The sequence below is a fragment of the Thunnus thynnus genome, chromosome 14, assembly GCF_963924715.1.
Source record: "Thunnus thynnus chromosome 14, fThuThy2.1, whole genome shotgun sequence".
Classification (NCBI taxonomy): domain Eukaryota; kingdom Metazoa; phylum Chordata; class Actinopteri; order Scombriformes; family Scombridae; genus Thunnus; species Thunnus thynnus.
This window is the reverse complement of record NC_089530.1, coordinates 19,977,844-20,000,442: the sequence shown is the minus strand read 5'-3', so window position 1 is coordinate 20,000,442 and position 22,599 is coordinate 19,977,844. Positions and strand designations below refer to the sequence as shown.

General features: G+C 38.4%; 1 protein-coding gene across 1 annotated transcript in view; it reads left to right on the top strand.

The window, feature by feature from the left end:
* grid1a (glutamate receptor, ionotropic, delta 1a) overlaps window positions 1-18,851 on the top strand; it is a 260,773-nt gene extending 241,922 nt beyond the window's left edge. The window contains exons 12-16 of the mRNA XM_067610467.1: window positions 2,147-2,285; window positions 8,680-8,875; window positions 11,429-11,595; window positions 13,143-13,383; window positions 18,002-18,851. Coding sequence (XP_067466568.1) covers window positions 2,147-2,285; window positions 8,680-8,875; window positions 11,429-11,595; window positions 13,143-13,383; window positions 18,002-18,439 — 1,181 coding nt within the window. The 3' untranslated portion in view covers window positions 18,440-18,851. The remainder of the gene's footprint in view (window positions 1-2,146; window positions 2,286-8,679; window positions 8,876-11,428; window positions 11,596-13,142; window positions 13,384-18,001) is intronic.
* The last annotated feature ends 3,748 nt before the right edge of the window (window positions 18,852-22,599 follow it).

Genomic DNA, 22,599 nt, shown 5'->3' with positions numbered 1-22,599 from the left:
CTATCAAAGTCTGGCACACTGCCTATGAGCATTTTTTAACCCAACACCCACAATATTTCAAGAAAAGCTGAATTCCACGTCTTTTCTCTGTCTTTCATTTTTTCTCCTCTTTCTGGCTTGCATTCCAACGTTGCCACTTTTTGTTTCAGTCAAGTGAAATGCTTTTTTTTCCCTCGGGATGACATAGGTCACTTTGATATGGATCTGACTGCTGATGCATACTGTGCCATTGTCAGAGAGCATAAACTTGGCAACCGTATCCCCCCAATGATTTAATAATGATATGCCAACACTTGGCTGGGTTTTGTTGTATGTTCAGTGCAGATTAAACTATCCACCCACAGACATACTGACTTTTCTCACTGCCTTTTACAAATGGGGACTGCCTTTCTTTTGTCCTATAAAGAGGTCACGGAGAGGTAGGAAATAAAGAAATCTGAAACTGTCCTGGAGAACAGATGAAAATGACACTTTTTCCTTATGATTAGAGAGTTTAATCAATTTGTTTCCAAGATGAGAGAGACTGCACCACAGTGGACTTTTACAGTGGGGTAAGATCCAGTTTCAAGATGCACATTTCACATTCGTTGACCTTAAGAAATCAGTCAAAGCCATGTATAATAAAAATGACTGATGCTGGAGTGCTTTGCATCTGACAAGACCTTCAGTTTTTTTTAACCAAGCTGTCCTAAGGGCACAGCTGTGTTGATTGTGACACTTTCAGACAAATATGTTTTCATTACATTTCACACTCCTGAATCTTTCAGATGACATTTCTATGGCTTTACTTTTCAAAATTGGAATGTATGCTGACATTTTTCTCATGCACCTCATAAGATGTTTTTTGGATATTTGGAGAGAAAGAGAGTCAGTATGACAGAGAGAAACTGGAGATAGAAAAGCTAATGTGATGAACCAGTCTCCCCCCCTCCCTCAAGGGATTAAAGACATGAAGGGAAGCACGTTAAAAGGAGTGAATATTGAATGAATATAAATGAGTACTGCACTCTTTGAAAAGAATTGGATTGGGATGTGTAATAGAATATACAAGCGTGCAAGTAACATTTTAGGGTACATGGGTTTGAATACACTAAGCCCATAGGAACATAAATGATAAAAACTTACAATAATTACACAAAATAAGTCAACTGCTGCATTCAAATATGATTATTGTCTCAAAAGCGATAAAAAATTACAACTTGTAGCAGCTTTAACACCAACTGGTGTGTGATTAAAAATGTATAAACTTAAATGTGTCAGTTTCAGTATCAGAGTGCTTACTAATCACTGGTTGGCTCACCCACATGCTTATTAGTTCATTTAACATTTTTAGAATATTAAACTTTATCTCCAAAGTCGTATTTGCAAACCTAAAAAAAAAAGAACAGTTTCATGAAAACACTATACAAAGTCAATGCTCAGTAGGTTGTTATAAATGTGCAGAAACGACACTGAAATCCTTTTCTGGTGAGAAAGTATGACTGTGGTGTACCAGAACCACCACTTTACCCCTCTCACACACACAATGCTGTTTTCGGTTTGTCTCATTGAGGTCACCAATCTCCTGAAGGCTTATTTGAAATGCTGGAAATAATCCCTGTCACTCAAAACGTGCTGTATTAATTTAAAAAGCCTTTATTTTCTTGGCTCTCTTGTAATATAAAAAGTAATTGAAATAATAAAATTGGGTAACAAGACCTGATAATAATAAAGCGTGCCTACACATTTTGGCAACATTACCTTATTCACTCTATCATTGGCTCTACATCACATATACAAAATGTGTTCTTTAAATAGGATTCCAGTGCATCATTTCTTGCTATTCATGCTAGTTTAAGGATAAGATGAGAGCTGCAACGATTAGTCAATTAGTTGTTTGAAGGAAAATTAATCAGAAACAACAGAAACAAAATGACATTTATCACTCTTTTCTGATGTTTTATAGACCAAATGATTAATCATTTAATTGAGAAACTAATCGGCAGATTCATCGATAATGAAAATAAATAAATTGCAGCACTAGATAAGATATATTATTGTGTGGTGATAAGTAATGTGATGCTGCACAGTACATGTAAAGATGATGATGATGATAATGAGTGCCTCTATGTTTTATACCTGTGTGTTTATACCTGAACCTCCACAGGCAGTGACTCCATCCTGGGGTCGGTAGCTCTGCGTATCGTCATGGGCAGCTGGTGGCTCTTCACCCTCATTGTGTGTTCGTCCTACACAGCTAACCTGGCTGCCTACCTCACTGTGTCACGCATGGACAATGCTGTCCGGTAAGACACAATACTTTCAATTCACATTTCTTTATTACATTGTTTGAACTCAAGTTCAGTTATTGTGGAGCTCTGACACAACAGGGGATTTAACTTGTCAAAAAGGATTGGTTCATTTTAGTGCTGCATATGTTCTGCAAGTATATGTACAATACAAAACTACTCTAATTGTCCCATTATTTTGTGGTATAGAATGACAAAAGCACAGAAATTACACTTGCAGCAGTTATTTCTTTATTTATATTATCAATCTTACTGTGAAAATAGTACATTCTGTAAACTAAATTCACTGTCAAATATTGTATGTGTGTCAATGTGAAGATATGACAATTATTGTACGTGAGTTTATTTTCAATCGCTGAAGTAACTGACCCACTTAAATATACTTTATAGGACAAGGACTCTTTAAAAATACTAGTATATTTCCTCAAATTAAAAATATTAACCACCTTGAGCACTTAAAGCTTCTGCTTCTGCGTGCTTTCATGTTAACATAGTCTGTGTGAACCTTGAGTGTATGGCTCTTGAAGTATGCTTTTTTTATTATAGTTACATCTTTGTTTAGTGGAACTAACAGAATAATATTTTTCAAAACATAGTATAAATTACAGTACATACTGCGGTAATTTTAACTACAGCAACAACCGCTGTATCTCAGGTTGAAAGCTCATCTGTGTGCATCTCTTGTCAGCTGCACTTGTTTGGTCTATCTGCTTTTCTGTAATTTTTGACCCACTGCCTAACAACTCACCTGTCCTCAGTCCAAATGTTATTTGTCAGTAAATCCAATTTGGTGTGCTGTCTCTCCCAATAGAATGGGCAGAGGGGCATTTGATTGTATTGGGTCTGTCTTCTGTTGAACAAATAGCCACATGTGGACATGTGAGGAGAGAGAGTGAATGCTAAACAGCACACAGCTCACCTGTGAAGAGACCTTGTCTGCATGTGTTTACTCAACTTTCACATCTTACATTTTATAGTTTTGTGCAGTTTAGGGAATAAAATCAATATTACTGCAAATAATTATATGTAGGAGGTAGTGTAGGGGGGTGGTGGAAAGTACACAGCGAAGCAAGTTTTGACTTGGAACAATCCAAACTCATGCTGTACATATCCCTCTCTGCTGTTCTCAGTAGTAAATACTTGATATAACATGTACTCTGTGTGGGATTCACTGGTTTGCTAATATCCAAACAGATTTTGAAGCAAACAAGCCTGAGAGATAAAATGTTCTGGAGTTAAAAGCTAATAAATCTTCAAGTGTCCAACATTTTTCTCACACACTAAATTTTTTTGTTTGTTTGTGTCTGTAAAGAAATCAATGAAATGTGTTATATAAAAAAGTTGCCTTGCCTTACATATAGTATATGAGCATAGAGGATATGACTGCAATTCCAAAATATTTTTATAAATTTCTCCAACCAGTATTCCAAGCTAAGGTAGAAGAGAACTTGCTCTTTCATTTGTACTCCATTGCTTTCCTGACATCCATGAGACACCTCTTAAATTGCCCAGCATTAGGTCTTTCTTAGAAGCAGCACATTCAAATTAACTCTACTGCTCCACTTCCCAATTACATAATATGTGTTAGTGTTACCACTCTTGAGAACTTATTGTGACACAGCATTTTGTGACGCAAAGTATAATTTGCCAGTAGGCTTAGTAAATCTGCCTAACCTCTAAATTATGGGAGAAAAAAAAGTCATGGTCATACTGAGGACAGATGGATTCACATGTTGGAAGGATCAGATTAATTTTTTAAACTATATTTGTATGTCTGGCGTCACATCTGAGCAGCAAAGTGATTGCTGTCTTTTATTACAGAGACAGAAGAAATAACACCTTAGATCTAACCTCCAGAATGGAAGTTATTTGATTTAATGAAAAAAATTGGCCACTTTAAGTCTTTTTAAACTATTTTCTTCTTCCTCTTGTTTGTGGTTCTCTACCTGCCCACTTAATGTTTTAAGAGACTAACATTACCCACAGTCAAAGAGGGTATCTGTTTGGCACATTAATGAAAGGTTTTCTTTTGAATCAAAATACAAAACAAACAAAGTTCTAATTTACCACATAAAAAGACAGAGTGGGCAACTCTGGATTAGCCCTTAGTTGTCCTTAATTGTCCTTAGTTGTCCCTCCCTAGTTGTCCTTTTTTTAAATGACCCACTGGTTAGGTATAGCAACCCTACTGTAGTTTTATGAGGTCAAATTGAGTCCTGATTTATGCTGGTGTCCATGCCCTGTCAGAGAGGGAGAACTTACTGCCTTTGTATCATTTTCACAGACAGACCTAAAGGTCAGGTAAAATGGAAACTTTGCTCTTTTCTTTCTGACCAGCAATTCACCTCCTTTGAGGGCGGCAACTGTTTTTGCACCATTGTAGAACCACTGGAGGACGGATTCCACAGGACATTTACACTGTAAATTTGATCTTTTGTGTGGGGCCATTGCTGCCCTTGGCTTAATGTTAGCTCGAAAAAGGAAGGGTACTCACCACTCCCATGGGGAGAGACTATGCAACACTGCCTTTCCCAGAGGACACAGTCAGGGGGCAGGTCACAGAGCTGGAATCAAGCTCTTTTAGAAACAGGATGCAAACATTTTTTATCATTTTATTCTTTCTGCTAAGAGCAGTGCAAGAATGTTGGGAGCTGGTAGTCGTTGTGGTTGGACAGAAAGGCGGGTTTGTAATGGCCCATGTCTAAGTAGACAATGAGGAATATAATTTGTACTGCTTAATTACAATAGCAGATTTTCATTGTCCTCTCCAGATGCACTGTACCTTGAGGCTTCCCTCACTGCTGTCATTGTCATTTTATCTCTCTGTGCTCCAACTTCACCTGCAACATCATCTATAAATGTAATGTCTGTTTTTATGCAGATGACACCTTGATGATAACCTAGGTTTTAATTACACTTGATGACCCAAGCTAAAATATGAAGTACTGGTAAATTGTCCAACAACATAAATCCAATGTCCAAATCTTAGAGATATTGTGCCAGATATGACTTGAATTTTAAAAAGCATTTAAAAATCAAGTTGTTTTTATGATTCTTCAAGAAATCAACTTCCTTTCTTCTACAAGTCAAAGACACTGATATACAGCCAAAAAGCAGCAGCGAGGGTGCCAAAAGAGACAAAATATCCTCCTTTTAGATAGAATAAGTATCTTCCACTTCTATGTGGTGGCCTATGTGTGTTTCTTCATGTTTCTAAATGTGTGTGTGGATGATACATTAATTTGGTGCAATGGGATCCGATATTACTAAAGCCAACATTTTACATTTTAGAAAATGTCTTTAAATACTTCAAACCCATGGCTTTTTTGCCTTTTGTTTGTCTGTAAATAAGCCTTTACAAAACGCCTACGCCCTGGGGCACAGAGGTGAAATGTTGTTCTGTAATATAAAACTATTTTTATGTTGTTCTCCTGAGGTAGTGTAAGAGAGAAAGTCGGATTAGTTTCATAACTTTTTTGTCCTTCAGGATATCACATGAGACAATACTAATTAAGGGAACTCTTTGGCTGAACTCTTGTTTTTAATGTTGTATCAATCAACTCAACTTTATTTATACAGCACCTTTCATTAAAACATACAGCTCAAAATGCTTCATATAGCAAGATTAAAACAAAGAATAAAAAGAAAAATAGAGAAATAATATTTTGCAAAACTGAAAATTATAATAAATATATAATAAAATGTTGAAAATCTAAAAAACAATGATTAGAACTTATAAACTAAGGCTATAATATTACATTCATAAAGACAAATATATCCATGACCATGTGCTGCCAGCCATTTAGCTCATTTGATTACAACAAGAACGCCCATTGAAGGAAATTAGTGACATGCACACATGAGAGGAGGCGGATGACTGTTCTTTATATGCATGTAGCAGTTGCGTTGCAGAGATGGAGAGAAATGGGAGACAGATATAAATTAAATGTGGAGTGCTTGTGTGTGTGGTTGTTGGTGTGCTTTTTTCAATCTTTGTTTGGCCATTATAGCTAATGAACAGAGGACTGGGGTTGGGCCTCTCTGTATTGATTGTGAATCTAAGTGTATGTTGCCCTTCTTTGATGAAAGAAAAAGGCAAAGAAGGGAAACTGCTTAAAATGGGTGACAGATGTCTTCAGTACATGTAAAGTATCTACTTTGAATAGCCCAAAATTATCATCACTTGTTAGCGCTTTATCTTTGATTGTTAAATGTTCCTCCATCTGTCTATTGTTTGATATTTTTCTTACAACACAGGGGCCTTCACCTCTTGTATTTATTCCATTCACTCAAGCTGGGGGATGTAAATATTTATGGTGTTGATTTATCTGATGTCTATAGTTCCACAGAATGGTTAACAATGCTTGCGTAGTTAGATAAAAGTAAGCCGTTAGACAAAATTAAAGCAGAAAAATTTTTACTCTTTGCAGTAAATCTTGCGGTTTAATCGGACAGAATAAGCTGGAGACCATGAAATATCTAATCAGTCGTTTCAGTCTCTCTCGCTTGCTCTTTCCCCAAAAACCACTGCTACACCATATAGGCTTCTAATTAAATGGTTGAATTAGTCCAACATCATCATCTTGAGATAAGCTATTTGATTCTCTCACTTTTTTGGAAATTGGAGAGAAGACAATCTTAGCTGTATAAACATTCTGATTCGACTCTAATGTGTTGATTTTCTGAAGACATGTAGAAAATGAACAGGCAGAATGTCAAACATATCAACCCAATAGCAGTCAAGGAAGTAGGTAATCTTCTGTGTAGACATTGCCATTTAGCAAATATGATTCTGTACAAAATTGGCAATTATATATATACACACATATAAAATACCGCTTCTGCAAGGAGCCCCATGTCTTATTGCCCACACAACATCTGCATAATAGGCATTTCAATCAGGAGAGACTAGTTTTAACATATTAAGGATGGCTCATGAAAAGTAGATTAGAGTTTGGCGCAGACTCTATCATGAGTTAATGCCCAATCAGGGCGATGAACCCAATAATCAGTCAGCAACGTAACCCCCCCAACCTGGTGATCATTACTCTGAATCTGGTTGGAGTCATGGTGCTGGGGTTAGTGGTGGTTGGGGAAAATTTTGGCATCGGTATCAGAGGCAGCAGGCTGCACACTACAGGTGCAGCTCATTTGGTTGATAAAGAGTACGCTGATTAGTGATTTGCTCCAATGTGCATAAGAGATGGGGGTGGTAGTTTTAGGCATACTGATTGGATGGAGTGAACCACGAGGGAGTTAAATCTTGAATTCTAAATAGAGGGAAAATTCTGTGTATGAGAGGATATGAGCCAAAACACATGGCTTAGGGGGAGTAATGAGAAGACTGTTGGTAGCAGCGTGAACTCCTTTTTTAACACAGCGTCTTTTCTTTTACTGGTGTGGGCACCACAGTCAGATGTTTTAAAATCCTACATAAACAGTAGTGCCATACATTCAGTAGAATAATGATACAGACATCTGACTGTTTTATCTATAGGCTGTTTCTCAACTGAAATTTTGGAATATTATACTTATTAATTCACTGTATTTATCGCTCTTACAAAATAAATTCTGCATACCGGGTAATGGAAGATTTTATTCATATTAACGACGCCTAGTATGAAGTATAAGAAGATTGAAGTCTGAATGTGTCAGATATTGTGAAACACAACACATTTGCATACAAATGTCATTCATAGCAGCAAAAGGGGGTAATTTAATTGTTTAATAATCAAGTGTTTTGAACATGCATATTTTCTGACTTAATACCACAAGTGTTTCCTAAGTGTGTGATTTCTTGCATCATATTGGGATTACAACAAGACATGCTTGTCATTCCAGAAACTGACATACTGCAGGCAGTGACAGCTCTGTTGGCAGAAAACATGGGCAAAATAATTGTGTGATCCAAATGCAAACAAATCGTATCCCCAGTACCAAAATTTTAAAATACCCGATTGGAACCTGATGTGCTCTCAAACTGATGGAGGTCTTTTAACACAGATTATTACAATAAAAATGACAAAATAACTGCTGTTGTCTGATGCTGTGAGTTGGGCACATCAGGCCTATATTTTAATGACGGTTTTCTGCTATTACTGCTTGTAACTTAATATACCTCAAAGTTCCAAAGTAAAAAAGGGCAAACTGGTTATTTAGCCTCTTAATATCCTCTGTAGATTCATGCAAATGAATTCACACTGTTTTTATGATACTCATCTTCCATAGTTGTCATAGTTTCTGCTGGCAAACATGTCGGTTTAGTTTTCTACATGAGACAAACTGAAATGTTGTAAAGATTTTGTAAAGATTTTAATTGTTTCCTGTTTTTCCCAACACAATCTTCTATCAAATCTGGTAAACTAACTTGCTGATGTGACTCTGACTGTAGGTCTTTCCAAGACCTGTCCAAGCAAGTGGACCTGGTGTATGGAACAGTCAGGGATTCAGCTGTGTACGAGTATTTCCAGGCCAAAGGCACCAATCCTCTGGAGCAGGACAGCACATTTGCTGAGCTCTGGAAGACCATCAACAAAAACAACGGCTTTGAGCACTCCGTCTCCAGCCCATCGGAGGGCATCAAGAAGGTGAGTATTTACTTTAGTCTCCACAAAGAATACATGCTGTTCACAGGGAAACAACAAATTAACTACATTCTCAAGTCATAATCCAAGATTTATTTAAATAAATGTCTGTTAAGTCACTATCTACTGCCGAATGAGGTAACAATGGTGATTGAGCCTATGGCCCACTGATGAAAGCCCTTGCATTTGCAGTATTATGAGCTAGGTGTTGGTGGCGACATTCCCTGGAGAAAAAAAAAAAAAAAAAAAATCACTAATGGTGCACAGTTAGTGACGCATTTTCCATCACCCAGCACTGGTTGGTCCACCAGGGAGAGTAGGTGGGGCTAACACAACAGACTCGCTCTTCAACTCACTTGTGTGAAGCGGCGTACCGTTTTATCCAGTCTCTGCTAGCGTTGCGTCCCAGGTGCCAACTGCCAACTGACATCAGATCTTTGATATTGCAACTTAAAATAACATTTGGCTTGGAGAGGGATGGTGCCATTTTAAAAGGCACATTTAATCAAATCCGTTGTTTCTGAAGTGTTAATGAAGAATGAATTATTTAACAAATCATTTCAGTTCAAACTCACAAAGCAAAATATACCCTGACCAAGTGCTTTAAGAACACCATTAAGAACACCTGTGCAATTAAATGCATGTTAATGGGGTGGACAAAATATTTGGAACACCTTTCAATATAATGCACTCCAGTATACCACCAAGACCCACTATGACCTCAATAATTAACATGAAGAAGAATAATCACCTTTCTGACAATGCCAACAAAAACTGAAACTGTATAAGCTTTGTAAAAGTAGAATTTATGGCAGAGCTGTTGTATTCAATTGCATTAGATTGCACGGGTGCTCGGTGAGTGTATATTCAGCTACATTTTTGCAAGAAAGAAGCAGGCAATTAAAGAATTGTCTTGACTTTCAGAAACTGTAAATCCTGGTGAATAAGTTATGTTGGACTTATAATTATATCTTCTATTCAGAGGAAATTAATACTTGGAAGCATACTCAGCCTTGATGATAATTAACTGTAGAGTTTTACCGTGACCACAACCAGGTAGGAATAAACTGAAAGTGAAATAATTACTGTCCCTGATTCACAGAGGTAAGCCACAACTCTCAAAAAACTTACCACGCTACTGAATTTAAATTTCATGCAGTCTCTCGTCTGTCTCTCTCTCCTCCTTTAACCAATAAAACACAAACTCACAACTTCTGTCACACATATACAAACTGCAGATTGAGGAACAATCCATAATTAAACAAATTACAGTGAAGTCTAGACATAAACACTTTTAATTAAACTGCCTTATTATTGGTGTAGTCAAGCCAGTTTGCATTGCAGTTACATATATCAATGGAAAACAACTCTGTTTTTAATCCAACTCCAAACATATTTGATGAGAAGTCATTTTAATTACTGAATTACTACAGAGCTCCCCATAGCTTGCAATTCACAACCTACTGCATGCACCTCATTTTGACCTCACTTTATACGGTACTTAGATGGGAATCTCTTTATTTATTAAAGGTGAGTGAGCCTTGTGTAGTCCTAATGAGATGTGAGGTGAAAAGGCTCTTCAGCTGTATTTGTTGACAGCACAGTCTTCTTTGGAAGATGCAAGATGTATACACACCACAGGGAAGAAAGCCAGAGCAGTGTATACACACAAAAAATCTAAATCCAAATGATTTCAGACAGATTTTCATCTTTTGTTCTACATATTCTCTATTATGTGCTTAAGGCTCTAGCACATGATCATGTCTTTTAAAATATGCTGCACACAAAATAATGCAATGCTAGAAGAAATAGGGATGCAACTATTTTATTCATCTTAGTAAAGAAGTCTAGTGTTGTGCATGCTATACAATATTTGGTCTAATATTGGTATAATTCTGTGCAAATATATTTTTGCATGCTGACTGAGATCTATTGTTTGTTCAACTCAATACGTTTTTCCACAGTAAAAGAATCTTCCTGTGCACCATGTGCCCTCTATTACAGGGGTTCCAGGGGTAAAAAAGCAAAGATAAATGAAGTCATGCGGTCAGGTTTTTATAATTCTCTCCTAATGTGATGAATGAAAGTCTGAGGCAAATGGCATTCTGATTCAAACATGATGTTGGGCACATGAACAGGAAAAAGTTCATAAATAGGCAGGTTTAACCATGAAAATCAAAGGAAAAAATAATGAGATTTGTATATGACAATACAGAGGAATAACATTTTTCACTTGACTTAAAAGCTATAGTCCCTCAAAATCACAGTCTGCATCTTTAAGGGGACAGTTTTGCATAGTTTGTATTTGTTTGCTGTATCTAGTTGTATAGCAAAAAGTGCTTTGCTTGTCTGTATGATACCATCTTGAATTGATCTTTGTCAAAGAGCTATTCAACTCATTTAAGATGTTTCTCAGCTAAGCTAGTGCCACTCTGCTTTACACACCTACACATAATTCTTCTTTGTGTATGTCTTTTGTGGTGTGTGTGTGTGTGTGTGTGTGTGTGTGTGTGTGTGTGTGTGTGTGTCTCGGGGTCTTTTTGTTAAACTATCCAGACAAAGCGAGAGTCATATGCCTTTCTGTGGGACATGGCGGTGGTAGAATACGCCGCTCTGACAGACGACGACTGCACTCTGACTGTAGCAGGAAACGGCATGAGCACTAGAGGCTACGGCATGGCCCTGCAGCACGGCAGTCCTTACAGAGACCTCTTCTCTCAGAAGTATGTATTTTTTATAGAGTTTAATATTAATTGTGAAAATAACAATGATAGCATCAGCTAAAATTTACCAAATTTTGTATCATGCCACCTTTTAAAAGGAATAATCCAGCACTATGGGAAATACACACTCTTTCTTGCCAAAAGTTAGATGAGAAGATCATTACAATTTTCATGTTTGTGCAATAAATATGAAGCTATAGAGGGTTAGCTTAGCTTAAAGACTAGAAACAGGGGGAAACAGCTAGCCTGACTCTGTAAGAAGGTGACAAAATCTAGCTACCAGCACCTCTAAAGCTCACTGACATAGATGTTATATCTCTTTTATTTAATCCTTACAAAAAAGTGATTCCCTGGAGGTTGTGAATTTAGAGTGAATATGTGTATCTCCCAAAATGTTGAACTATTCCTTTAAATAATAATAATAAATTTAAATCTGTTGGATTAAGCATGCATGCAAGTACAATTTTCAGTCCATTTTATTTGCTTGTTTTTTTTGGTGCATCTCTTTTTTTCTCCAGATATGAAACTCGAAATTTGTCGCTCCAAACATTTTCAATGCAGTCTCACAAGATTGATAGAAGTGAATTTCAAATCAAAGCTGCAAACTTTTTTCTCCACGTAAAATATGAATTCAGCGGAAACACCATCTAAAATGGGAGAATTGATCATCCTGTAAACTACAGACTCGGTGAAAGATCTTAAATACATCACTTGTAGGAAAAGAAATGGTGAACATTTTAGGGTGTCTGGAGTTGTGATGTTTCATGAATATAAATGTGTACAAATGACTATATGTCAAAAGCTTTGGCAGCTGTGTGTACACATGTCTGAGTGTGACTTTTTGCTCTGAATGAATGTGCGAGCTTATGCACACATACATACATGTCAGTCACCATTGAAGAGGCTGAATAATGGCTGTGCTAAACGCTAACCACCCCAATGGGACAGATTCACGGTCTCGCCTCTGTTTGTACTCGCTGTCATCATTCTTCTCCACAACATCCATCCATTCCTCCCTGTTGTCTGTGTACTAACTAATGAGCTGACTGTAGTATTTGGTCATCTTTGTTTCCAGGCATATACAATTTGATATGAAACTAATTAATCTTGAAGCTGTGATTGTTTTTCTTTGCATTGTTTACACAGGACTGGTCTTTTAGCTCTTGTTAGCATTTAGAAATTGTTTCAGCAATGCATCAACATCATGTGTTTCCCTCTGCATTTTAACTGACCGTGGGTCTTTAAAGAGCGAAGAATCAATGCTAATTCAGCACCTGAACATTAACAGTATTTTTTCCCCCTTTCATTAGTTTTATTGCATGACTACACAGTATTATCGTATAATTATAGTCATTCTGAGTAGTCTTTATTGATTTTCTCATTTTCCTTCATGGTTATCATTGAAAATGATTTAATTTTCTGTAATTTGATTAGCCAGGCATTTAATATAAATGACTCAATACTATTGAATTATGTTTCCTGTGGTGCTGTTACATGAAACCGTGCACCTACTCTGTGTGAAAGAACTACTTAATCTTTCTCCTCAGGATATTGGAGCTTCAGGAAAAAGGTGACCTCGACATCCTAAAGCAGAAATGGTGGCCAAAGAAAGGCCGCTGTGACCTGCAGAGCCATGCAGATGCCCAGCCGGAGGGAAGGGCGCTGCGTCTCCACAGCTTTGCTGGCGTGTTCTGTATCCTGGCTGCCGGGCTGCTGCTGGCCCTCCTGGTGGCTGCACTGGAGACCTGGTGGAACAGCAACCACTGCCGCAGAGAGCAGCCCAAAGAGGTGACCACTGGCAACTCGCCGGGCCAGGGCCCAGGCCCAAGCCTGCTCACCCAGAACCGGGCCATGGTGGCCACCACGGGTCCCCCTGCCCCACCAAGGCCCCGGTCGAGACCCAGACCCCCGGGCCCCCCGGTCCTGCCCAGAGATGCCACTGCCACACTCTACTTTATGGATCCAGCAGGCGCTGACGCCAGCCCCGATTTAGTAGAGCTGCAGTACACCCAGTTATAATAGGTGTGCCCCTGATGATAGTCCAGACATCATGTGATCAATCTACTCATTCCTTCTCATGTTGGGAGAAAGGTTGGGGTGCTTTGTTAGGGACTTCTGAGGCTTCTCTCTCAAACACACTCACTGTGATTCTCTCTCATACTGACACATAAAAAACATTAATTGTCTACATTTTGTTCTGAACAAACAATCATAGTCACTGGTGCTTATGTGAGAGAACCACAGCTGGAATAACAGTAAATATAATGTTGAATTGCAAATTCAAAACCACATACTGGAATTGTACTTCTGAGTCGATAAGTGCTTCAGTCGTACAATAGCTCTCTTTAGCTAATCCATTCAAGTCTTAATGCTGTAGAGCTCTGACTTCATCTTGCTGCTGTCGACTGGGCAGCCCCTCTGCATGAGGCGTCCAGACAACTAAGGCTTGACATGGATCCCTAAACTAAAGTGTGAGCAAAAGCAGATGCTAAAAAGCCTTGACCTGCCTGTTTGACTTGACAGTCCAACAATCCAATAAGAACCACTGGCCACCCATTTCAGGCCCAGTCCTGTCCTGACAAAACACAGTAAATCAAACCAATGCTGGTTTTTTGTGCACATGAGAGTTTGAGTTACTGCTGTTGATTTCTATTTCAGACTTGTGTGTGCAGCTGCTCTCATAATAACCACATACTGCTGTCATGTAAGAGTCACAAAAGCCAAACATTCACTGTCTCATTAATTATAGCATTTGTTGTTGTTTGAGTATAATCACGGATATAACCTCTAGTATTGTTTGTAAACATGTTAAATTGATATTTCACCCCAAATCTATCTTTAGAGCATCAAACACCCTCTGTAGGTTTCAAATTGCTGTAAAAAGTTTGTAGTTTACATGGTTGCAGTTTAATCCAATGTTGGCAAACAAAAAGTATCAAAATATCCGTAGAAATGTATAAAAACGATGCTTCAATTTATTCCAGTCCAAGTTATTCCAGTACATATTCCAGACCAATAAGTAGTGAGCAATTTTGAAAACACTTATTTTATAATGAAAAAATACTAAACATTCTCTGGTTGAAGCTATTCAAATGTGAGGATTTGCATTTTCCCCGTTTCAAGGTAAATTCAAAATGAATTTTTCCTCAAATGAAGCACTGTTTAAATATGGCCAAATACACAGCTTAGCAGTCATGAATTCAAGCTGAATACAGATACTGTTCTTCACACTACAAACTTTTTACAAACACCTTTCAAGAGTGTTTAATATTCAACAGATGTGGGTGGAGTATCACTGTAAATTGTTCAAAGCATCAATAGCACCATGACAGCAAGAACAAAGAGTATGTGGGCATTATGACAGCCACCCTCCTGCAAGCCTAAGCACACAAGCCATTTAAAGGAATAGTTCGACATTTTGGGAAATACGCTTATTCTCTTTTTTTGCCAAGAATCAGGCAAGAGGATTGATACCACTCTCAGTGCATCAACTATGAAGCTGGAACATGTAGCCATTTCCACCTGCTTACAGTCTTTATGCTAAGCTGAGCTAACTGTTTCATGGCTGTAGCTTCATACTTAAAGTCCAACTGAAATTAAATTGCCTATTTTGTCTACTATAGCATACATATCTGCTCTGTAAATCCCTTGTCCTGCCCTGTGTTATCCTTTGAGAAAAAAACAAAAGAGAGAAATTCATTGATTTCATGATTGTGCCCCCTAGTTTTACATTATTTAGATTTCATACCATTCTGCCAACCACTTGCATAGCTGGAGACCTTATTTCAATACAGTAAATCATATCTTATCAAATCAAATCTCATAAAGCGATAAAGTAGTGTTCTATCATGGGCAGAGCAGATGGTCGCACTGAGCCTGATAGCATCCTGCTACACAACACAAGAGCCACAGACTCTCAACAACAACCCACATTAGCTTTCCTGCTAAAGTCTCCTTCTTATCTAACTTATAAATATGAATGCACATCTTGTCCTGCACCTTCAGGGTTTTCCCTGGATTTTTTTGAGACAAAGGTGGCAAAGGCTGGAGAACACGCATGGTGCGGTGTACACAGTTTGTATGTGCAGTCACACACCTTTAGAGTGTTGTGCACGTAAGTGAAAAAAAAATCACAATTTGACATACATGTCCATAGGGTTTTTAAATTTAAAATTTTTTAAGATGGAATAAAAAGATGAAAAATAAAGGTTGTGCCAAACGACGTTTATTCTGTAGGCCTGGGACGATATGTTTATCTCCCGATTTTATACTATTATGATACTGGGGTGTCAATTCGATTCAGAATCGATTCTTGATTCAAAACACATCAGCTACGAGGAAAGCGCTGTCAAACACGCTGGGCAGGCTTTTTGCGGTGAAACTGCTGGAGTTCGCTGCTCCCCTGAGTTAATATTAGTCTCTGAGTGACGATATAGAAAATTATTCACAACATACTTCACAGTTGTCTCGCAAAAGGTAATTATTTAGTCATTAAATCAACTCATGCTTGTAACCGCTGCCTGATTTGAAGATGAATTACAAGATAATCTAGCGTGTGCACGCTGTAGACTGTGTGGGCGCTGCACTGCCTTCGCAGTTGAGTTCCACCTTTTTCATTCCGTCAATGTCACATACCAGAATTTTCAACAAAGGCAGCAGCCAAAGGCGGCCCATAGGCAGGGAAAACCCTGACCTTAGCTTGTTGAACGGGCCACCAAATAAACATTCACAGGGGAAAAGTGCACAGAGGCTACATAGTCTATTAGCTGCAGCATTAAACAGCATGGAAACATACCAGAAAACGTCACCTTGGACTTGTTAGATGCTGGTTTGGTCATTGCTCTTCAAAATCCCTGTTAGCAACAAACTGTCTGTCCGTGACTTGTAGCTACAGCTGTTTGTTTACTTTGTCTCCGTTCAGTAAAGTGCAGTACTGGTAGCCTGCGAGCTGAAGAGGAGCATTTCTGATATTTTTCCAAATAATACTACAATAATACTAATACTATAATAATACTACATAATATTAATTAATATGAAATTATTAATACATTTAAAAAACATGTTGACATAATTTTTGACTGAAAAATGGGATGATTAAATGTGATTTCTGTTGGACTTTAACACACAGACATGAGAGTGGTATCATTCTTCTCATCTAACTCTCAACAAGAAACCTAAGAAGTGTATGTCCCAAGATGTTGAACTATTCCTTTAAGTACTTGAGTATCAGTTTATTGCAATTATATGTCAATATCCAGATTCAGATGGGACCATTTTGGTTATGTATGGTTGTCTATGATTTTCAGCAGGTCACTAAGAATTTCGGTCTGGAAAGGGTTTCTGGTCCATTGACATATAATGACATAACAAGTGCTTCACCAGAAGGGAGGCGGGACATATGGACAGACAGAGAGAGAGACTGGGAGGAGGCCGAGGCTCTTGACACAGGTCAGGAGCGGCCTGACATTACTGGATGGTCATTGGCTGTGTCAGGGCGAGGGGGCGGGGCATGGGGCCGGGCAGGGGTAGATTTTAGTCGCTTCATCTGTCATCTCACCTCATGGTCTCTCCTGTTTTCTGCCGTTTTTGTTTTGTCTTGTCTGTCCTCAGTGTGTCTTGACCTAAATGGGTGCATGATGGTAGAATAAAATATTGTTGTGTGGAGGGCAGGATGCAGCCAAAAACAGGCGTGGTAACATTTGTTGAAAAATGTGTCTGATTAACAATAATGAGCTATTTATTTGGCTTCTCCCTCTCCTCTCCCATATTTGTGTTGCCTCATTCATGCTCGGAAAACGAAACATTTTTAAAGACCCTTTTATAATTTCAACTATTTCAATTAACTGACATGAGCTATCTATGTCTTCATTTCAATTTTATTGTCTCACGGAGTCTGATTCATTGGATTTGTGCATCCATTAGAGCCTGTCTTGTTAACAACTGATGCTCTTCATGCAAGAGTCACCTACTATGGATGTGTGGACACCTAATCGTGTAGAAAATTTAAACACTTCTGCATGAAGAGACATCTTCTTTTAAGTTCATTTCAGAAGTAGAGACATTACCTTTACAACTCCATATTTAAGATTTAGTATTTTAAGGTAATGTCTCTCAATGTTGGCTGCTTGAAAAATTCTAGTATATTATTCATTTTAAATGTTTGGGCTTCCTGAATGAAGCTGATAGCAGGTCTGCTATTACAGCATCCTTCAGACAACTGTTGTAATCCGTCTCTCTCTGTCTTTTCACTCTCTCTCCATTCTATTCTATCTTTAAACCTCTTAACCCTTTTCACTGCACATTTTTATCCTTTATCACACTCCTACTTAATTACATCCCTGCTCTCTTTTCCATTAAAACCTATCCCACTCTCTCTGGCTCTGCCTTTCTTTTAATCTGTCTTTAGGACAAAGAGGTGAACCTGGAACAGGTCCACCAGCGTTTGAACAGCCTCCTGGACGAAGACTTGGCCCACAAGCAGCTGCCAGGTCAGTCTATCGAGATCTCTGCCCTGGACATTGGCAGCATGCAGCCCAGCCAATCCCTGGAGGTCTTGTCTGCAAGGGACTACCCATCCCATCGGGGGCCACCACCCCTCTCTGTGACCACCTTCCTCCAGGAGGGTCATGGGGCAGGAAGGACACTGGGCGCAGTCGGTGGCAGGACCTTGCCCCTGCCACTCAGCAGTGCCACCATGCCCTCTATCCGCTGCAAACACAGGGCACCCAATGGGGGGCTCTTCCGGCAGAGCCCAGTCAAGACACCCATGCCAATGTCCTACCAACCAGTGCCAGGAGGACCCATCCCAGAAGCCAGCGAGCCCAGCCACGGGACATCCATCTGAGCACGCCGAACATTCACAGACACTCGAGCTCCAAAAGAAGAGTGAAGAGCTGAACAGTGTGAAGAGATATAAATAAAACACTAAAAAAAGGATTTTTATGACGACCAGTAATGACGAGTCGGTGGGACGACACATGACGACAAGACTTTACTGTACATATTTGTAAGTACAAAGAGAGAGAGAAGCAACATTAAAAAGTGTATTTTGAATATTCTCAACAGTTGAGTTTAAAAAACATAAAAGTATTAAAAAAATGACTGTTTGAATGGCTTTGTAAATTTTGTTCTAAATGAATAAAGGTGACAATTCTTTGTGGTTGTTTTCTAAGTGCCAAGTTCAAAGATGTTTTCTTTCAGATCAACATTAACTGAATGTACTGTGAGAATTCATGATAAAAAAGACATTTCACACTTCAAAGACATTGGAAGAATTGATTTGTTTCATATGAAAAAAATAAAAAGTATAATACAAAAACACTGAGACGTGTGCTTGAAAACATTTAGAGTATCAGTGTCATGCTGTCAGTGTGTATCTGTGACTCTGGGATCACTGATAAAATAGTGTTTGAGAGCACAAAGGGAGGAAAGTGAATGCTCATGGTTAAAAACCTTTGGGTGTATGGGGACAAGTGAAAATCATTTTGACTGCATTTTTCAGTTAAGAACAAAAATAAGCTTTCTCTGTGAAGAAGGCATCACTTCCTCTTTAGCTCCTTAACAACTGGGATTGGGAAAAGGGAATTGGTGCCCCAAAAAAACATACTGACCACTTTACCCATGATCAATCCATCTGATACCAACTGATATTTCCACTTGATGCCCAGTTATGCCCATAAGGATCTCACTTGTGGTCCACCCTAGCACAACTAACAGCACGCAGTCATTAAAGAGAAACAACAAGTGATCCATGTGGGGATTGAAAATAATTGCTCACACTGGGCCCATTTCACTGCCCACTTTCACACCACCAGCAACCCACACACACACACACACACACACACACACACACACACACACACACACACACACAGGGCCTATATGAACAAGCTGGGCCCTGATGCCAGCCCCAGCATGTGGGAACCACACATGGTAGTTGGAATAGAAAATGTTAGCTGAGCAGACTTAGCTGGGGAGGGGACATGGCTGGTCAGTGTCATGGTGTGTGTTTGTGGGGGTAAGCAAAATAAAAAGGTTTTCTCTGCTGATATTTGGTGTTATCGCTACATAAACCAAATTTATCAAATTACTGACGTTGTAAGTCTCTTACCAAGCAAAATTTGATCTAATGGCAATTTTCAATGGCCTGAATCTAATCATTTAAATGACAACAGCAACTATAACCAATTGCATCAAACAACAAACTAGCTTAAACTCTAGTTCAGAGTTCCAGAAACTGGTCATAACTGTAATTAATCCTGACAAACAATAAGCCAGCAGGACTCATATGCACTCATATATAAAATAAATAGTTGTCATAACACATAGTTATCCTTTGTTTCAAAGATTATTTTCTTGGCATTTTGGCCAGAATTGAACTGCACATGTTATGTGTTTTGAGTCTTAACTAGTAGGCTACCGGGCCACCCCATAGACATCCACTTTTGATAATATAATGCACAATAAAGCTGAAATCATTAGTCTAGAAATTAATAAATAAAAATGCATTTTAAAAATTTTTTAACTGAAAATGAATCATTGTCTAATAGACAACAAACAGAAAATTAAATTGATAATTGATTAATCATTAAAGTCCCTTTTCAAGCAAAAACATTACCTTGTTCCAGCCTCTAAATTGTGAGGTTTTTCTACTCTTTGTCCTGTGTGATAGTCAGCTGAGTATTTTTGGATTCTGGACCACTGGCGGGACGAAACAAGCAATTTGAAGATGTCATTTTGGACTTTCAGAAATACTGTGTTTGAGAAAAAATTAGTTTCGCGTTTTATAGACTACATAATTGATTAAGCAAGAAAATAATTATCAGATTAAAATCGATAATGAAAATTATCCTAGTTGCAACTCTATTATGATGTACATTTTAGATCATATCCATCGCTTTTGGTGTTTTTAAAGTTACTACAAGGAACTTCTGTGTTGATTTTCGTGATCCCTATGGACAAAAGCAGTAGTGTTTTCCCAGAATAAGACTACATTTCCCATGAGCACCACTGCCTCGTGTGTGCATTTGTCTTGGAAGCCAGTGAAAGAAAGAGCTACTCATTTTTAATACCATTTTTCTTTTTTAAACAGCTGTTTGCGGGATGCATCACGATGAGGTAATGTATTTATTTATGTCAAAGTAAGATTAATAATTATAATATGACTATGGTGAAGCAAAGTAAACTTTGTTTTAGTAGTGTTCATAAACCTAGGTTACATGTAAGGCTGCATTCACACCAATTCTGGAAATGCAGCACCTTCCCGCAGGGTTGTGCAGAGGTGTGGGCATGTTTATTGGTGCTTTAGAACATAACCGCTGTGATACAATCAGAAAATAATGTTTTCTCAGATTCACTCCTTTGTTCTCGCTACACCACTGCTCGCTGTCTTCATTCACTCTCTAGCTCATTCGACCGCCGCTTGTTCGCACTCTGTCTCTACCTTTTCTCCTTTTTAAAGTGAGTTGGGAAGCCGACAACAAGTCTAACTTTACTTTTAAAGTTATCAAACAAAGAGAAATGTCCTCCCCTCGTCCTAGTAATGTCTTTGTTCCCTTATGCTACAATGCTAGATATAATGTAAACATAGGCTCTTCTGATCTGTGTGCTGTAAATCGTATTATCTGATTTTCGTGGGGAATCCAACCTGGTAGAAGGCATTTAGAATAACTATATAGAAATAGTCAATCTTCTCACTGGTCTTGTTTATATAGGTCTTATAGAGGCATCAGAGGCATCATGAGACTGTTCAATAACCAGTTAAAAGCTCCTTGTAGTAACTTTAAATGACTTCTAATTTTTCAGATGTAGTGTGATGTCCTTAATAACCAAGACATCCATCTCCACTCTGCTGATGATTTCTCTGACATCCTGCCTCTTATGCAAATAGAGCTTACTGCTGATGTTGGTTTATAAGCTACCAGAACTCTGTTCAAACCCACTATACAGACTGCCACAGGAGATAAGAGCTGATCAAGAAAACTTCTGACTGGTGATCTGTTGCATCAACTTCAAACCCAAACTTCAGCTGAACCAAGCAAACTACGCCTTTTCTTAAAGGACCTATTGAATAAAATGTCAAAAAAGAGACCTGAAATTGTTGAGCAATCTTTCTGCTCGATTTATATTTCAAATGCATATCTTTTCACTGTCAGCACTGAGACACAACTGAAGGTCCATAACTGCAACACTGTCATTATGATTCAACCTTTTCTTTCATATTTCATTTTACAATGGACCTCTCCATCAGATGTACATCAGATAACTATTAGTTTGACTTCCAGGACTGCAGCAAGTAACAGTCATTGGATGCAGAGGGACTCCAGAGATAAAAATCTGAGCAAGAGAAACACAGTCCAAGTCAAGAAAAGCAAAGTGCTACTTAAGGAACAGCTCAATAAACTCACTTAGAGCAAATAAGGTCCCAAGGAGAGACCTGCATGTAAACCATCAACTTAAGCTCTACATACTACAGAAGTACATGACTCGCATGATACAAGTATTTGAGACCGAATACCAGTAGATTTTTGTTGTGCTTAGTCTTAAACAGTGTTTTCAAGTTGCAGTGTTTTGTATTATGTATTTTTTACCATGATTTCAAATGAGACTTCCGCATTTCTGTTTGATAATGATGAGGTAAGAACCCAGACTGTTTCCATCCATTGTTTCCACATCACACACAAAGAGCTTCTATCTTTTCCAGTATCAGTGATGAAATGATGATCTGCTGCAATCAAGATGTCATGCATTTCATCTTGAAGAAACGAAACACAAATAAGACATCTTATGCTGTTGTCTGCATAGACACACAAGTTTGTACTCTGTTGTTGTATCCAACCATTCACCTTTAAGCCACTGATATACTTGCTTTTTTCCAACACGTAGACGTCTGCAATTCCTGCATCACTGTTCACATTCTTGCTTGCGTCCTTTGTGTATACGTGGAGGATTAAAAATTGTATCCTCTAGGTGAAAGACTGGGGCCTAATCATCCCTTGTCAACAT